Source organism: Arvicanthis niloticus, chromosome 17 (genome assembly GCF_011762505.2).
Source record: "Arvicanthis niloticus isolate mArvNil1 chromosome 17, mArvNil1.pat.X, whole genome shotgun sequence".
Classification (NCBI taxonomy): Eukaryota; Metazoa; Chordata; class Mammalia; order Rodentia; family Muridae; genus Arvicanthis; species Arvicanthis niloticus.
Genome location: NC_047674.1, coordinates 51619822 through 51637210, shown reverse-complemented (window position 1 = coordinate 51637210; position 17389 = coordinate 51619822). Strand labels below are relative to the sequence as shown.

Genomic DNA, 17389 nt, shown 5'->3' with positions numbered 1-17389 from the left:
GCTTCTGCATCAAGTTCCTGCCTTGACTTCCTTCAGTGATGGACTGTAACCTATAATTTTTCCTCCCTCAAGTCGCTTTTGGTCATGGTGTTTATCACAGCAACAAAATGAAACTAGGGGCAATACATATTCTGAATTATCTGAGTGGCTCTCAACTCCAATATATCTGTAAAGATATATTGGAGAAGTGAAGCTCGGAGAAGTGAAGCTGAGAGAAGTGAAGCTGGGAGAAGTGAAGAAAGGTTCTTCTCTGGGAGCATGGCTTTGCAGCCATCTTGATTCACCTCTAGAACAGTGACACGATATATTTCTGTCCAAACAACCCAACCCATGCTTGGATGGTCCCCACCCACAAATGTAAAGCTTTGCATATTGCTACAAGGCTTCATGCTTGTTGGCCTCTTGTTGGGTTTAGCCAGTAGGAGGCGGACAGTGGAAAGATGGAAGTGAGAAGAGTTGACATAAATCATCCATGCTGTCCCCTTACCCTGTTCCCTTCATCCCAAGCTTGTCTCTAGTAAAAAACTATACTGGCCTTCAAAATCTATAGCTCCTGAGGAAAGCGATCTCCCCTAAGATTTCAGCTATCACTGGACTTGAGTGAAATCCAATCTTTTGTCTATAGTGTAGTAATGGCTTATAAAGACTGTGGCCTCTGAGTGTCCCATCCCACCCCATATGTATTTTATTCTGACGTACCGCTCTATGTTTCCTTTCATTAAAGTTTTTCTATTGAACTGTTATAAGCTCTCTTTTCTCCCAAAACAAGTTTACATTGTTTCCTCATAATTTACATTCAATGCAAGACCTTTGAGAATCTTATTTTGGTTTCCTTTCTGTTGCTGTGACAAAATACCCTGACAAAAACAATTTAAGGGCCTACAATTCCAGATCATATCCTGTCATTACAGGGCAGCTGACAGTGGCAGAATCTTAAGAAAGCTGGTCATGTTACAGCCACAGTCAAGAGCAGAGAGCAACAAGTAAAGACACACATGTAAGTGCTCAGCTCATGTCCTCCACTCTTATATAATTTGGGATGCCCAGCCTAGGGAATGGTGCCACCCACAATTTAGATGGGACTTCCTAAATCAATTAATTTAATGAAGACAGTCTGCGACAGACCTTCTCAGAAACTAATTTTGATCAAGTTGGTATTTTATAGGTGTGCCGAGAGTCTTGGCTTAGGTGCCAAACAGACACCATCATACCCACCTGTGCGTATGTTGTAACCTCTAAATTACTAGTTTTTCTAGAACGCTAGCAGGAATTCATTCTATTTGAACAAAGAAATGAAAGCAGAGACTCTTTAAAGAAATCCAAAATCCCTCTGCTCTTCTGGAAGCCAGAGCCTGCAGAGCACGCTGTGCCCTCCTCATATTCAAGTGAGTACTCTGAGAGAGACAAATCTGTGTGGGAAGGAGTGATGCTTCCTGCAAACAAGTCCAGAGGTGCAAGAAGACAAGACCCCAAACTCCCACGAGGCTTATGTAACTTACCCTCATCATTTCTGAATTCACTTGGGTTGGAACTGTTGAGAGCAAATCAAGGATGTTAATGATGGCTCCCAGGCTTCCTGGAGATGAGTGGATGTCCCGTTCTTCTTTTCCAGCACTAACAGAAAGGTCCCTCAGGTATGTAGGGAGCTTCTGGTCCTGAGAGGGGCTTTTGATCAAAGCCTAGTTTTAAAAAAAAAAAAGAAGCAAAAACAAATAAAATTATCCCAATAATCTGGAAGCTGTGGTTTCCTTTTTTCTCAATGCCCACATCAATAGTATACACTGTAAATTAAAGCCTTCACTTCTTAAAGTCTCTGTGCACACCCGTCAAGATGGAGAAAGCTTAAGATCTCATGCACAGAAAGCAAATTGTTAAACATATACCAACCTGGGAAGTAACTAGAAAGACGGGAATGATAGATATGATTGCAACAGAGTTAAAGTAAAATAAACTAGTCACTTGTCCACATAGAAACCACTCTTCTTCCTACACTACTTATACCTCTGATTGTGAATATGATTGTCCCTCCATATTTCATTCTTCTAGATCTGTTATCTCAGTATAATTATTAAGAGTGTCCTCCTTTGCTTTCATAGTCCCAAAAAGTACTATTGCAAGCTGCCAAGGGAGTGAAGTGAACTCTAGTTCTACTCAGCTGTGAACCTCAAAAGAGACCAATATGGCAAGATATCCCTAGAGTGGCAATAGTGGCACTCATATCTTGGCAGTAAACAACTTCTGTCTAATTGGATTTAAGGTTCATTCGACAGCAGGGAAATCATGTCTGCTCCTAGAAATCTGGCCAATTACTTGGAGTTAGCGAGGTCATACACCTTAGAGGACAACCTTATATCACCACTTCACTAAAACACATAATTCCTAGCTGCAGTTTAAATATTCATACATGTACACAGCTTCCAACCCTCACCAACAAAACTCTTTGCAATAGACAGAAACCATTACAGAAGCCCATTACTGGTAAGATGCAGAAAATGACTACACATGGGGTGTCCAGTCCAATGGATACATCAACAACACACCGTTTGTACCTAAGGCTCAGAAGAAAAAAAAAAAAAAACTGGAAAGGGAGGATGGAAAGATTGTAAAAGCCAGAGGACTTGAAAATCATCTGTGAGATTGTGTCTCCTAGAAATGGCCAAGAAAGCTTCATCCATGATGCCTCAATAATATGGCTACCTTAACAAGACCTGAACAAGGACAACAATAACAGACATACTAACATGTAAAGGAGAGAATTTTACAGGGTCCCGTGCCTAGACAAAGAACTATAGGCATCTAAGGGAAACTGAGAGCAGAGGAAGTAGTCTTGTCCAGGGATGTTTCCAAATTGGTTACCTAATATCAAGTTGTCAGCCCTGAAGTCATATACATACATATAAGCAACATTAAATGGTATGAGAAGGCTCTCTCTCTCTCTCTCTCTCTCTCTCTCTCTCTCTGTATTTCTGTGCTTTTGAATAAGTATATAAATTAAAGAAAAATTAGAACAAGGTGAGATATGGGAAACTTGGAGGAAAGACATGGAAAGGGGGCAGAATTATGTGATTAAATTTCAATAATAAAATATTATTATTAAAAATAAAAGAGCTGTCCCTTTTTATTCTCAGAGTATCTTGATTCAGATGACAAATTATATCATCTATCTGTACACATCAGTATTCTAACTATTTTCTGTGTAGCCCTGGCTATCCTGGAACTCTATAGACCAGGCTGGACTTGAACTCAGAGATCCACCTACCTCTGCCTCCTGAGTGCTGGGATTAAAGGCTTGCATCACCATTATCTGGCTCTATCTACCTTTTCAACTCCTTAAGAAGTATGAGTTGAAAAAAATACACATTTCTATAGAAAACCTTTGATGAGTACCCATCAGTGAACACACAGATATTTATTTTATTTAAATTCTTTATACTGGGGCATCTCCACCAGCGTCATGTTGTGGTTCACTTTCAATACTTTTCTAACTATTTGTTATTGAATCTTGTTTCTATATTATCTCTTTATGAAAGCATTATAGTTACTTGTCATCAGATTTGAAAGAAATCAGTAAGTAAATATAATACACCCGCCCTTGCAGGTCTCAGACATGAGATGCTGGGCATTCGAGGTTAGGCATTCAGGTGAGCCTAGAGAACGACATATCCGTTGTTGACTTCATGGTCAAATGTAAGTGTTTTTAAAAGCAATTCTAAGTTTCATTTTTGAAATGATCAATCCTTATTGTCAACTGGTTGGGGTTTAGAATCATCACAGGAACAAACTTGGGGCTATAGCTAACAGGGAGTTTCTATGCTGAGTTTATTAAAGCAGGAAGAGCCACTCTAAACGTGGCTGGTATCATTCCACAGGCCTGGATTCTGGGATTGAAAAGGTGAAGTCAGTGTGGGCATCGACACCGTCTCCTTCAGCTTCCTGACTGTAGATGCAATGTGACAGCTTCCTCCTGCTCCTGCCTCCTCCTTCCTGCCATCATGGTCTTCACCCTTCAACTGTGACCTAGACTAAAGCCTTCCTTCCTTTGAGTTTCTTTTGTCATTGATTTTGTCACAGCAATCACAAAAACAGCCAATACAATATATGTTGGCCATGCATTTCGGAGGGGTACATGGCTTAGCTAAGTCCTAAGTGCTAAGTGCTGAGAATTCTGCCGAACCAGAGAGATATCCCTCCCCAAGGGTTTAGAGGCCAGGGTTTCTAATTCACCTTGGCCAATTGGAGCAAACCATTGATTGGGGCTGAGATGCAGGCCCTTGCCTCCTCCTTCCACTGGGAGCCCACACATTTGTAAGTGACGGTCCCACCGATGGTCTGTCCAGAGTTTCTGGAAACACTCGAGAACTGGCACAGCTTCTGGATGATTTTCCCAGGCTCCCCGATACCTATGATGGGGTCCCGGCATGTGATATTCTTCTCTGTATCAGAAACATGGAAATAAAAGGGACGGTTGGGAACTGTTTTTCAGCCATTAAAGAAGAGCGAAGTTATGTCATCTGAAGGGAAATGGATGCAACTGGAAATAACCTTGCTTACCAAGGGTCTTAAGGTTATGATACCTTCCTACTTTGATGGACAGGCCCCAGTTATCAATATGCACAAGAATGTGCACACAGCATTCAGTAAGCTCAAATTAACTGGTTAGAACTGTGGAACTTTTGTGCATGGGGACTCCAGTCACAAAGAAGCCATCTTATCACCTGGCCTTTCTTATGACTGGGGAGTGTTCTTCCACATGAACTCTCATAGAAGTAGTCTCACAGATCACGACTTCTCATCTTGAAAATAGACCATGTCACAGTGGCTCAGGGGTGACAGAGGATAGGAGGGCCAGCACCCGATATTCCCACCATTTCTTTTCAAATGGCTCTATCTCAGGAAGAGCACCAGGAAGGACACATTCTCTTGATGTTATCTGTAAGGAATCTCAGAAGGACACAGATACTGCCCATTCCACTCTGCCTCGAAAACCACTTAGCCTTCAGGGCTTGGCCCAAGAATGATTTCAATTGCCAGGCTCCCTCTCCACTCTTATCATTAGAGCTAAGCCAGACACCCTTTCTGGCCACACCCAGTAGTTCTATCTTTATGATCACTCTAACATCTGTGACAGCATCTTCAATTGCATCTCTCGCTGCCCTAGGCGAGAGGCCAGAGAACATGGCCGCTGTGTCTTTTTTAATTCCCTGTGGTTCACCCAAAGCCTTCATATGCAAATGAAAAAGCAAATGAATAAATAAGTCTCTGCTCATGATTATATGACTTGAAAGTCATTTAAATGCACTTACCTGGAACGAGGGTAAGCTTCATAGATGGGCTCCGGACTGAGCTGTTGGCTGCATTGGTAAAGTGGCAGAACACTGCGATGTCTTTGGAACACCAGCGAAGGAAGTTTGCTGGGAGACTGTATTTGTAGCATGCTTGCTTGCCGATAACTTCTCTTTCTAAAGATAATATTATTGAGACCATGATTTCACAATATGAATAGCCAAGACATAAGTAAAGGTTGTCAAGATGTTCTGATATGAACAAACCTGCCCCCAAATCTCCTGCGAATCTGTGACATTTAGTTTTAATACGGTTTCAAGTATTTATGTGAAAATAACCTGGTTCTCGGAGTAGGTAAATTCATGTTTGTACGTGTGCTAGCCAAAATGTCACCTTGTCCATTCATGGTTTCACATCTGAGCCTACATCCTACTTGGCACATCGATCACACCCTACCTCACAGTGATTTATAGTCATGTCTTTATAGACCAGTCTATATTTTAAAGATTGATGTAAATTAAAAAAAAAAATTTGTATGTACTCATGGGTGTCTGTGTTTGTGTTGGTGCAGTTACCTACAGAGCCCAGAAGAGGGCATCAGATACCATGGAGCTGGAATTGCTGGTGCTTGTGAAGCCACCTAAGGTGGGTGCTGGGAACTGATCTTGAACTTGGATCCTCTGCAAGAGCAGTATATGATCTCAACAAGCCATCTCTCTTCCTTAAGGTCATTCTGTCCTACCAACCCAGAAGCTTCAATAGAGAAAGTCCCCAGTCTCCTTCATCTTCACATCTCCCAATGCTTGACTGATTATCAGGCATATTAAAAAAAACACCCAATTTATGCATTCTGGCATCAGAATGTCTATTTAACAAAGATGTAGTCACATCTGATCACATCTGATCTTTATTTAGCTTACTTTGCTCCTCAAGATTTATATGCATTTGCTTTATTGCGCATACCAGATTGAATTAATTATCACCAGGAAAATGTTCATCAAACTATGCTCTGTTCAAATATGCCTAAAATAAATTACTTGTGGTCAGGCTTATGAAGTTTAAACCAACACTAGCTGCTTAGTCATGTTGAACCAAACTGGCTTCTTGCCTCCCTCCACCCATTACTCTGTTAGTCATGGTGGTTGCAGACACCCCCACATCCAACTTCTAAACTATCTCTCCATCCCATGACTATTTTCTTTCCAACCATGACTGAAAGATTATTGTTTTTCTGACCTAGTCTTCTACCAAGCATGTCACTCTTTGAAGATCCTGTCATTGTGCCAGGGGTGGGATGTGGTGGGGAATGGCTCGGGTACCATTTAAAGTCCAATGGCTGGGCCTGGAGAGATGGCTCTGTGGTGAAGAGCACTGGCTGCTCTTGCAGACAAGCTGGTTTGGTTCCCAGAACCCATGTTGTGGCTCATAATTATCTATAACTCCAGGTCCAGGGGACTCAACACAGTCTTTTTGACTTCCACAGGCTCTGTGTCAAAGATACATGCAGGCAAAACACTTATACATATAAAATAAAATAAATAAACTGAATGAAAAAAATTTAAAGAACAAGGTCTTCCTGACCCTAGAGCCTTCAACCAGTGGTTCTGGGATGCTGATAATGGCAATGCCTTCAGGAAGCATCATCCTTGCTAGAGAGTGGTTCTTTCTTACAGAGGGAAACTCTGTGCTGCTTGGTTCTTTCTCTCTTATCATCTTGCTGGCCGACTGAGTCATTCTCTATCAAGTTATAGCAAAGAAGGGTGCATCATCAGAGTATCTGGTTGAACACACTGAGAGTGTGGAGATGAAGGAAGACTCAGAGGCTCCACCCGAGACTTCTGGTTCAAACCAGTGAAATCATCAGCCATATACCAAAATGAGATAAGAGAGACAGGCGGAATTCTCCCTGATACACTCTCCAGGATTTTTTTTTTTATCCCAGAGCAGCCGGTGCTCTTAACCACCAAGCCATCTCTCCAGCCCCAGTCTTTGTACTTTAAATGGTCCCTGAGCCATTCCCCACCATGTCCCACCCTTAGCACAATGACAAGATCTTCAAAGGGTGGCATGCCTAGAAGACGACTGGAAAACAAAACTCCATCAGTCAGGGATAGAAGTCAGGCCTCCTCTCTGGGTCCTGAGATGGATCCCATGGGCCACCCATAGGTCAGCCCAGTGCTCTGCATTGGACCTATATCCATGATCTCTTTTCACTTTTTATTTTGAGACAGGGTTTCACCAAATTGCCTAGCTTGTCCTTGAATTCCCTGTGATGGCTCAGGCAGGCCCAGAACATGAATCCACCTGTGCCAGCTTGCCGAGTAACTAGGATTACATTCTTGTACCTGCAAGTACACGTGGCTCCTCCTCCGACTCTGTCAACTTTTTAATATGTATTTTAAGAGTAAAAATTCACATCTATGAGAAAATGTGGCCTAGCAATGGCATACTCTGCCTCTTACCAGCGGGAAAGGATGAGGAATCCATGTGGAAAGTCACAGCGTACTTTTCCCCTGCATCCTCTTCTATGCAGCACTTGAACTGATGGGAACTGGTGCACAGACCACTGGCTTCCAAAGGATCCATCATGATGTCTGACGCCAGAGGCAGTGGGTGAATGGTGACATCTTTGGTGGCGATGCTGTATGAATTCTTATATCTAAATATGCAGTGGTAGGTTCCTGGGGGAGAGGAGGGAGCAGAAGTGAGATAGGAAGACGTCACTGTAAGAAAGTCATCACTCCTGAATGGCATCAGCAGCAGTAAGAAGAGTCTTAGCTCTTTTTCCTCAAATTTGTGTAGGGACCTGCTCCACCTTCCTAGACACCGGGAGAGCTTAGCTGACTTATCTTCTACGTACCGCACAGGTCAGAAGAACTAGCCAATAACCCTCCTACCTTCGAGCATGCATTTATCCCGATCAAATTAACTGGCTTTATCTAAGGCCAAGAATGAAACTGGGCTCCAAACTCTCTATTCCAAGATTCTCCCATAACCAAGGGACAAATGGGGATTTGGTGGTGTGCAGAAAAGAGACGTCATAGAGCACCTCAGTGCTATCACAGCCTGTATCACAGGCTGTCTCTAAGTGAGTGGTCCCTTAGACTCCAGGACACCATGGACCAGAGGTCAAACCACCATTTAAGCAGCTGCTCTGGATGTTTAAGTACCTAGCCCAGTGACCTACTATATCCTATAGGCTCCGTGGATGTCAGCTGTTACCACACAGTTCTACTGAATCCTTATGCCTTCAACGACTTGTATGTCCTGGCAAAGTGAACAAGGTAGATAAAGGTAAATGCTTCTCTATTTAAAACTAGACATATAAACACCCACTGGGGTTTTCATGGCACAGCTGGGTAGTGTAGTGCCAACCATGTTGTAAAACTGTATCATCGTCGTCGTCATCATCACCATCATCATCATCATCATCATCATCTTGTGTGCACAAGTATGTGCAGATGCATGTACATGTGTGCAGGTGTGCACACATGTGGAAATTAGAGAACAATCTGCACTGTTGTTTCCTAGGTACCTTCCATTTTCTGTTTGAGACAGGGTCTCTCACTGACCTAAAGCTTGGTCAAGTAGGCTAGACTAGCTGGCTAGCAAGCCTCCAGGAATCTACCTGTCTCCACCCACCCCTACCACCACTGCTAAGGTTGCAAGCTGTAACTGCTGTGCAGGGCTTTTTATGTGGTTTCTGGGGATCAAACTCAGGTTCTCATGCTTGCAAGGCAAGTGCTTTACTGACTGAGCCACTTCTCTGCCCTAGTAGAGCTACTTTGAAACAACCTCAGGAGGGCTGGCTATGGAGTTAGACACTAACTTCAGTCCAGGTTTCAAAACTTAATTTGTAGTACCACATTTATTATTGCTTGTGAACATCATTTTCCACATCCATAAGATCGGATGATGTGGGCCAGGTGGTGGTGGTGGTGCACGCCTTTAACCCCAGCACATGGGAGGGGAGAGGCAGATGAATCTCTATGAGTTTGAGGCCAACCTGGTCTACAGAGTGAGTTTGAGGACAGCCAAGGCTACACAGAGAAAATAACATCTTGAAAATAAACAAATAAATAAATAAATAAATAAATAGGATAACGCTAACCTGCCCCCCAATACTGTCATGTCACCCACAAAGAGTAATTAACCTAAAGTACTCATTATAGGCATGTCCCAAGACAGACCCTTTATAGGCAGCTGCCTACCATTGTGTATTTCCAGGGGTCTAGACAGCCTGCTGTGGGGGCTGGCCAGTCACTCACCATTCCACTCTCGGGTGGAGGTCTTCACCGTCAGTACCGACTCTGCTCCGTCCTGATACCTCCTCATGGTATAAAACCTTGGATGGATTTTAATACCAGCTGAAGTGTTCCAGTACACCTCATCAAAGCTACTCACGTCGCTGAGACATGTTATAGAAAAGCTTTGTCCCTCAGAAACAGAAATTGGGTCCCGGGTTATTGTTAGGTTGGCTGAAAGAGTGCAAACAAAACAGACAAGACAAAAACCGACAACAGATCCAATGTTTAGTTTTTCAGATGACATCGACACAGGGAGTGACATTTAAGACAGATACAGCAACACGGACAGTCCTGGCTCTACCCGTGTCAACGCGGGATTGGTACCTTGCCGCTCCTGGGTTTTACTTGTTTCTAGGCTGTTGCCGGTGGTGCTCTGAACTGTACTCACTTCCATCACATGACTTAGGACCTCGTGCACTTCCCCTTTGTAGCTGGAATTATCTCCTGATGATTAGCAGGGTAGAAGGTTGCAAACTTAGGGATGTTAAGTTTAATCCGGGCTCCCCTCCGACCACCTCTGTGACCCCCTCAATGGAAAAAATAGAGGGATTGGGTTCTTGCAACAACTTCATATCGACTCTTTAAGCACTTTCCCCATAATACAATGTTGTATCTTGGAAGGCAGCTGTGCTCACCACTGGATCATCAATATCAGACCACTGTGATGTAGATTCACTCTGTTCTGTATCCATCCCCATAAGAAGGCAGCCCTTTGCCTCTGAATTATACAGCCTTAGCACTTACTGATGGTCTACTATACTTCATAAACAAATGAGTAGATTCTTGATCTACCTTTTCAGCATAGGGATCATAAAGTTCACTGTCCAAATGATCATGCTTCGATCATCTCAGGAAGACTGGATGTATGAGCACCCTAGTGTTATTCATAGCTATTTCATTTTAACTATACTTATAACTATTTCATTTCAACTACATACAATACTATAACTGAGGTTAATACTATAATCACCCATGTTTACTGCTATTTCTGGAATTCTCTCATAGATTCTGTATGACATTGTTTGACAGTGCTGTGACCACTGTGATACAAATGCTGACATGAAAACCCATTATTTATTTTTCTCCTCTTCCATCTTTCCTTTCCTCTGGGAGCATGCCTTTCCCACAGCTGACATCTCAGGATGGTATTTGCTTTAGTCACCTATGGAGATGAACTGCCTCATTTCCTAAGCTTCTTGCCACAGGCCTGCTTCTCCAGTCATATATCAATCTTATTCTTAGTGATCATCAAGAGAAGCCAGTGCTTTCCACAGGGTCCGAGTCAGGGTTCACCTGCTGAGGCACAGCACCAAAGTGTACACCAGACACAGTGTGTCCCTCACTCTGCCGTCCCTGACTGGAGGGATCTGGAAACAGCTCCTTGGGGGACTAGCCATTTCTGAGCAGAAAGCAAAGCCTTGTGGACCCAGAAATTTGTTTCTCTTGTTTCCAGGACAGGTCAGATGGCCAGAGATAGAAATTTTCAGCAAGCACTAACCGTGCCTCTATAATATGTCCCAGGTTTCCATATAAGAGCTATGTCTGTTTAATATGCACTAAGTTCCAAGAGCAGAACACATGCAGAAGGCAAACAGGTATCGCTGGCATCTGCTTCTCATGACATTTCTCAAAAAGGCTGTAAATGGTTCATTTTCAGAGGACAGACAGAAAGAAACGTCTGTAGCTGTGGTGACTCTAGAATGCCAATTGATTAATGATGCCTTTATTATTTTGATCGGCACGGTATCAGTGTTGTAGATTGAATGAGAAATGTCCCCTCGACTAATGTGTTTAAATACTTAGTTCCTAGTTGGTGATACTGTGTGAAAGTTACAAAACCTTTATAGCATGGAACTTGCTGAACTCAGTATATTACTGTGGATAGGATTTAATGTTTTATAGCCTGGCCACACCTCTCTCTCTCTCTCTCTCTCTCTCTCTCTCTCTCTCTCTCTTTCTCTCTCTCTTTCTCTCTCTCTCTCTCATTCTTGTGTGTTGATGAAATAAGAAATGGCCCTTTCAGACACTGAAAGACTGAAATGAACCTTTTTATTCAACCATAAGACAATACCAAGTGATCAGGTTATTCTAGAATGGAGAAGAGACTGAGCGGGAAGGATCCAGAGGGGGAACTGTGGGGGATGGGTTGTGGAGAAGTAACTGAGGCTATTGGGATTTAAGAAGGGGAAACTGAATTGTGGGGAAAAGAAGGGCTAGCAATCATATGATGTCAATGACAGCAGAACTAGCCTGGTCATGATACGACTTTCTTAGCCCAACTGCCTCCTTTATCTGGACAACAGGACTACACTTTCCCCAGTCTTTCCAACCCAGTTTAATTTAAAATGATCCCATCTGTATTGAAATGGCATAGAGGGACATCTGACCACTGTCCCGCTCCCAGGGAAAGCTCGGCTTTATTCTGCCCACTGATGTGATGATCTTAGCCGATTGGCAAGTATATCATACATTTGTCTAAAGAGTCTATGGCATGAGTTCTTACCTACAGAGGTGAAGGTCACCGCTATATTCTTACTGCCTCTGGCTCCGTAGACACTGACGAACTCACAAGTGTAGATGACTGTTGTTCCAGAAGACCCACTGGGACACTGGGTTCCATCTGCCTTGAGCGTGTAAGTGCTGCAGCTAGAGTCTAAGTCTGTTTCTGGGTTCCCTGCAATGATATAAACAAATTTTTAACATCACGTGTTGTAGTGTATATTTGATCTCAAACATTGCTGCTTTTGATGATGGTGAACTGTTATGTTTTGGTGATGATATTATATGGAACTGTGAGTAAAATAATCCCTTTCTTCCTCAGGTTGCTTTTGGTCATGGTGTTTTATCCCAGCAATGGTGACTCTATTATTTTGATTGACATATGACCAGTGTTGCGGTTTGAATGAGAGATGTCCCTCATAAGCTCATGTGCTTAAACACTTAGTCCTCAGTTCAAATTGCTCTTTGGGAAGGTGACAAAACCTTTAGGGTGTAGGAATTTGCTGAAGGAAGTGCATCACTGTGGGTGGGCTTTATGGTTTTTCACCTCCTGTTCTCTCTGATTGCTGTGTGTGGATGAAATGTTATCACTCTGCTTACTGACTGCCTGGCCTTCTCTTTCATAGCGGGCTGTGTGTGTTCTAGAACTGTAAGCCCAAATAAACCCTGGTTCTCTAGCTTGTCCTTTTGTCAGGTTATTTGATCACAATCACAGAAAAGTAGCTAGTCCAATCAGCTTTCTTCCCCAAGTGTCTATTGAGGTCACTCCACTCATTTTCGTTCTCTCTCTCTAAAGCCCGCCCTCCAGTCATCCTTTCCTGAACCTAGTTCTCATGAGACAGCCACATCTGCACTAAGGGTCCCACATAGTTGACTGACTGCAGGCGGGTAGAGTGTCCTCTCTACAGGTCAAATCTTAGTCTGCTCCTGTGAAAGCCCCTCTAGCCCTGCCCCCTCTCATGATGCTTCTGCATTTGATACCTGGGGTTTCCCACTCCTGTCTTGTCAGTAAACCTTTGAAACTGGCTTTTGTCACCTTCTACTTTATCAAAAGTCTTTCCTTACAGTCAACAGGGACCTTCTCTTTCCTCCATCTTGGGCTTCTCCCATCCTTCTTAAATGTCTATGCTGCTCCTGGTGTTATCCCCAACCACACCCCTCCACCTCACCCTACCCCACTTGTTACTCCTCTTCTCTTCACTCCCTTGGCAGCATCAGCACCCCAACCCCACCCCAAGGCTCCTGCTATGAACTAAGATTGGGTGACTTCCCTCACTACTCTAAGAGGAATGTCCTGGCTGGAAACTTTAGAGGCAAATTTCCAAGTGTTGATTTGACATCTCCGGTGCCTCAAACTCAACATGTGTGATTTCTGTATTTTTCCCCAGACAGAATTCACACATCCAGTGTTTCCTGCCAGTGCTATTGGCAAGAACCCAAATTAAAGGGCTTAAAGGCCGCTTTAATTACCCAAACTTCCTCACATTGTACTTCCACTCACTTGTGAAAACCCTCTGAGCTTACACTCCTGAAACATGGCTGTCTCCAACAGTGAAAGGTCACCCCCTACCTACTATCCCCGCCCCCAGGCCCCACTTCGTTGTCTGAACTTTGCAACTGATTACATGTGGGCTTCAATTAAGAATTCTCTCTTCAACTTACCCATTGTGCTAGCTAGAAGTTTCATTTTCTTTTTGTAGTTGACGCAGTTTGGGTTTTTAGACAGGGTCTCACTTTGTAGCACAAGCTGGCTTTCAATTTGCTGTGTAATCTAGTCTGGCCTTCAGTTTGTAACTATCCTACCTCAGCCTCCTGACCTTCAAGTACAAGTAGTCAATCATGACGCCCAGTGAATGTTTAGGTCTCTAAACTTCAACTCTGATCATCTAATTTTCTTTCGCTTTTAATTTCTCACTCTGGGTACTGAGTTAAGTCAAATGCTCTCAACATGGTGTGTGCCACTGAAGGACCAGGGGTTAGACAGATTCCTACTAGGCAGACAGATAGAGAGAGGACTTACAAATAGATAATGGAGATGGCAAACTTCCAGCTTATTCCTCACCCTCCTGACCTGAGACATAAGCCTGGTATCTCAAGACAAAGACTTCCTGTGCTTTTTCTTCCCACTGGTACACCCTCTTCTCCCACCCTCATCAGTGGACCAACCCAACAAGTCAGGGCTGGATCAAGCAGGACATGCTGACATCAGTGTTGTAGGCCTATCAGCCTCCCTGTCTGTTAGGTTTCAAACCCAGGACCTGTAACCCTAACCCTTTTAGTATGCAGGCAAATTCTCTCTCTCTCTCTCTCTCTCTCTCTCTCTCTCTCTCTCTCTCTCTCTCTCTCTCTCTCTCACACACACACACACACACACACACACACACACACACACACCCTGCTCTCAGGGACCTAGCAACTGCTTATGTCATCACATGCCGCAGCCAGGTGTGCCAGGTGTATGCTGTGAATCAAAGAACCTGGCCAGCACTCCAGATCTTTCTCTCTCTGTATGTTCTCTCTGTTCTCTGTACACAGTCGGTCTCCTCTCCCCCCTTTCTCCCTAGCTCCCTCTCTCCTTCTCTGCCTTCTCTCTGTGACTTCCTGTCTGCATGTCAATTTCTCTAGCCTTGTCTCCTGAGACGGGTGAGCCCACCTGAAAGCTGTTCCCAAATAAACCCGCTTTTATACTTTTAATTTGGCTTAAATTTGCTTGTCATGTCAGCAAGAAAAGCTATTATCTTGGTGCTGAAAGCTGGGTCCCAGGGTTAAAACCTAAAACTGTCTTTGTTCAAACTGACCAGCCCTAAATTGAGGAAGGAAAACCCCTCAAAGACCCTTAGGACCTCCAGCCAATGAGGAGAGACCACCTGGTTTTAGGCTCTTGTGACACTCCTTTGTTTTGCAGGAGGTCTTTCGGCCTTACTGAGAGAGTGTGTGTGTGTGTGTGTGTGTGTGTGTGTGTGTGTCCATCTGTCTGTCTACCTTTAAATTCTTTAATTGTCAGATGAAATGAACCTAATTCAGACACCCAGATGACAGCAGCATTTCTCATACTATGTTCTAATCTATTATTCTCCTCTGAATTTGATTCTTTATTTTCTCAAAACCCAAACCATGTGTGGCCTTCAACACAGCCTGCTGCCCCAGCCCTGGAGGCCTGTGTTCATGTTTGCAGCCCCCCCTCCTGTTGAATGTACCTTATCCTTAAAGGTCTGGCTTTTTCACCCAATGGACAATCCAGTGAACCATACAAGGTGAGATTCGTATAGAAAAAGACAGAACATAGGAATGCGTCAGTGATAGGTCCCATCAAAGAAAATCCAATACAGTGTGCAGCTTAAAGGGAGGGTCATCCCAGACGGGTGACTGAGAAAGACTTCAGAGGAGAGGATGTTATTCTAAGCCTTCAAAGACAACTGTGAGGTTCAGAGAAATCAGGGCTGTGGTGTGAAGTGAGGCCATCAGTGTGTGAGCCCAAACCAGCAATCCTCACCATAGGACTTAGCATTCCATCAAGCTGCTTTGGGGGCCAGGGCTGGGTGCAGGACGGGAGGATAACAAGCTATACCGGAAATCCATTGTTCTGCAAGCTGGACAACCTTGCTAGACTTAGGAAAGTCTGCAAAGGGGTCACCGGAGAGAGGGGTCCTTGGGCATCCCACTGTAGACTTCCTGGTTCCTCTGCCAGAGGGTGAAGTCTGTCACCTTCCAGAGTTCAAAGAAACATGGGAACTGTGCGAGGCCTCTCCTCCATCTGGCAGCTCCTTCAGGATGCCTGTGCCCCGTGTTCCTTATAAACTAGGAGAGTGACTATATGTCCTGTACTGATGTTTCTTTTTTTTTAGGGTTGACCAGATGTCTTCCTCAGTCTTCAGAGATCTAATCAGATGCTGCCAGTGACATGTGCTTGGGAAAGTGTGGGTGAAAAGTGACTTTTCATATAATGATGATGGTGGTGGTGATGGTGGTGCTGATGTAGCATCGTCTATGAGTGCAGACTTTTTAATTTAAAAATCTGCCTTTTAGGTCAAAGATTTTTCTCATTAAATGTTAGCACATAATACCATTGTTTCTTAAAAGAAAAGGTGGCTGTGGTCTCCCATGGTTTCTAATTATTCTTCTCTATTCACTTTCCTAGTTTATAAGGAATACGGGGCACAAGCATCCGGAAGGAGCTGCCAGATGGAGGAGAGGCCTTGCACAGTTCCCGTGTCTCTTTGAACTCTGGAAGGTGACAGACTTCACCCTCTTGGCAGAGGAACCAGGAAGTCTACAGTGGGATGCCCAAGGACCCCTCTCTCCGGTGACCCCTTTGCAGACTTTCCTATTATTCTATTATTCTTCTAAACTGCTAGCAGCTCAGTTCAGAGCTGGCTCACCAGGATGAAGAAGATGCTGATCACATAGCTAGTGAAATAAGATCAGTGAGGAGTCATAAGTTTTCTTTTTATATTGTGACAACCCCGGGAAAGTTGTTTAATCTGGATCCTAATTTCCTTTTTTACCCTATTGGAGATATATACTAGCTTCAAACTCATGGTTAAGTTTAGATGTGAACACTAACAATTGTGTTTTTGTAATGGATTGACGTTTTTACAAAAAGTTATAAAAGCCATTGCTTCCTGTTTTAATTTTTAAAAAGCTTTTTAAAAAAAAAATTATGCGGTGTCTGAGTGTGTTGTCCCTTAGGACAGATGATTGGAAGCTGCCATGTGGGTGATGGGAACCAAACCCTGGTCCTCTGCAAGAGCAACCAGTGCTCTGAATGGCTGAGCCATGTCTCTTCTGCCTTCATTTATCATTCATTAATATAAACCGGAGGATGGGGCACTTCAGTTTAGATCTCATGACAGACAAAAGCAGAGTTGGGTCAAACACTTCCACATATGAAGTCAGATGCCCAGCATCTGTATAAAATGAGGCCGTCTGCCTATAATGCCAGCATGAAGAAAGGAAAGACAGGAGTTCTCTGGGTCACTCAGACTAGCTATGCTGGCAAAACTCCTGACCTCTAGGTTCAAGAAAGAGAAACCAGTCAAGAAAGACCCTCAGTGATAGCCCCAGCCCTCTACACGTGTATGCTCCCAAAACTGTACGGGCCAACACAAGTGAACACATATGCCAAATACATATACATGAAGAAAGTAAATGAGTAGAAATGAACATCAAGGAACTAAAAGAGAAATAATAGGTCTACAGAGAAATGCATGCTGGGAACAGGGAGACAGAAAAAACTGAAGTGAGTACATAAGCGAGAGACTCCAGGCAGGAAAGAAATGGGAAAGTCCAGCCAGGTCTGG

The 17389-nt window shown here is 43.6% G+C and overlaps 1 protein-coding gene across 7 annotated transcripts in view; it reads right to left on the bottom strand.

The window, feature by feature from the left end:
* The window catches only part of Adgrf5 (adhesion G protein-coupled receptor F5), a 91210-nt gene that overhangs the window by 8335 nt on the left and 65486 nt on the right, over nucleotides 1-17389 (bottom strand). For 5 of the 7 annotated variants that reach the window (XM_034521781.2, XM_076915238.1, XM_034521780.2 and 2 more), the window contains exons 11-17: nucleotides 12094-12264; nucleotides 9915-10034; nucleotides 9552-9761; nucleotides 7746-7964; nucleotides 5304-5459; nucleotides 4225-4433; nucleotides 1500-1679 (exon numbers count right to left, since the gene is read on the bottom strand). In XM_034521781.2, coding sequence (XP_034377672.1) covers nucleotides 1500-1679; nucleotides 4225-4433; nucleotides 5304-5459; nucleotides 7746-7964; nucleotides 9552-9761; nucleotides 9915-10034; nucleotides 12094-12264 — 1265 coding nt within the window. The remainder of the gene's footprint in view (nucleotides 1-1499; nucleotides 1680-4224; nucleotides 4434-5303; nucleotides 5460-7745; nucleotides 7965-9551; nucleotides 9762-9914; nucleotides 10035-12093; nucleotides 12265-17389) is intronic. The other 2 variants (XM_034521783.2, XM_076915239.1) reach the window with 1 other exon arrangement.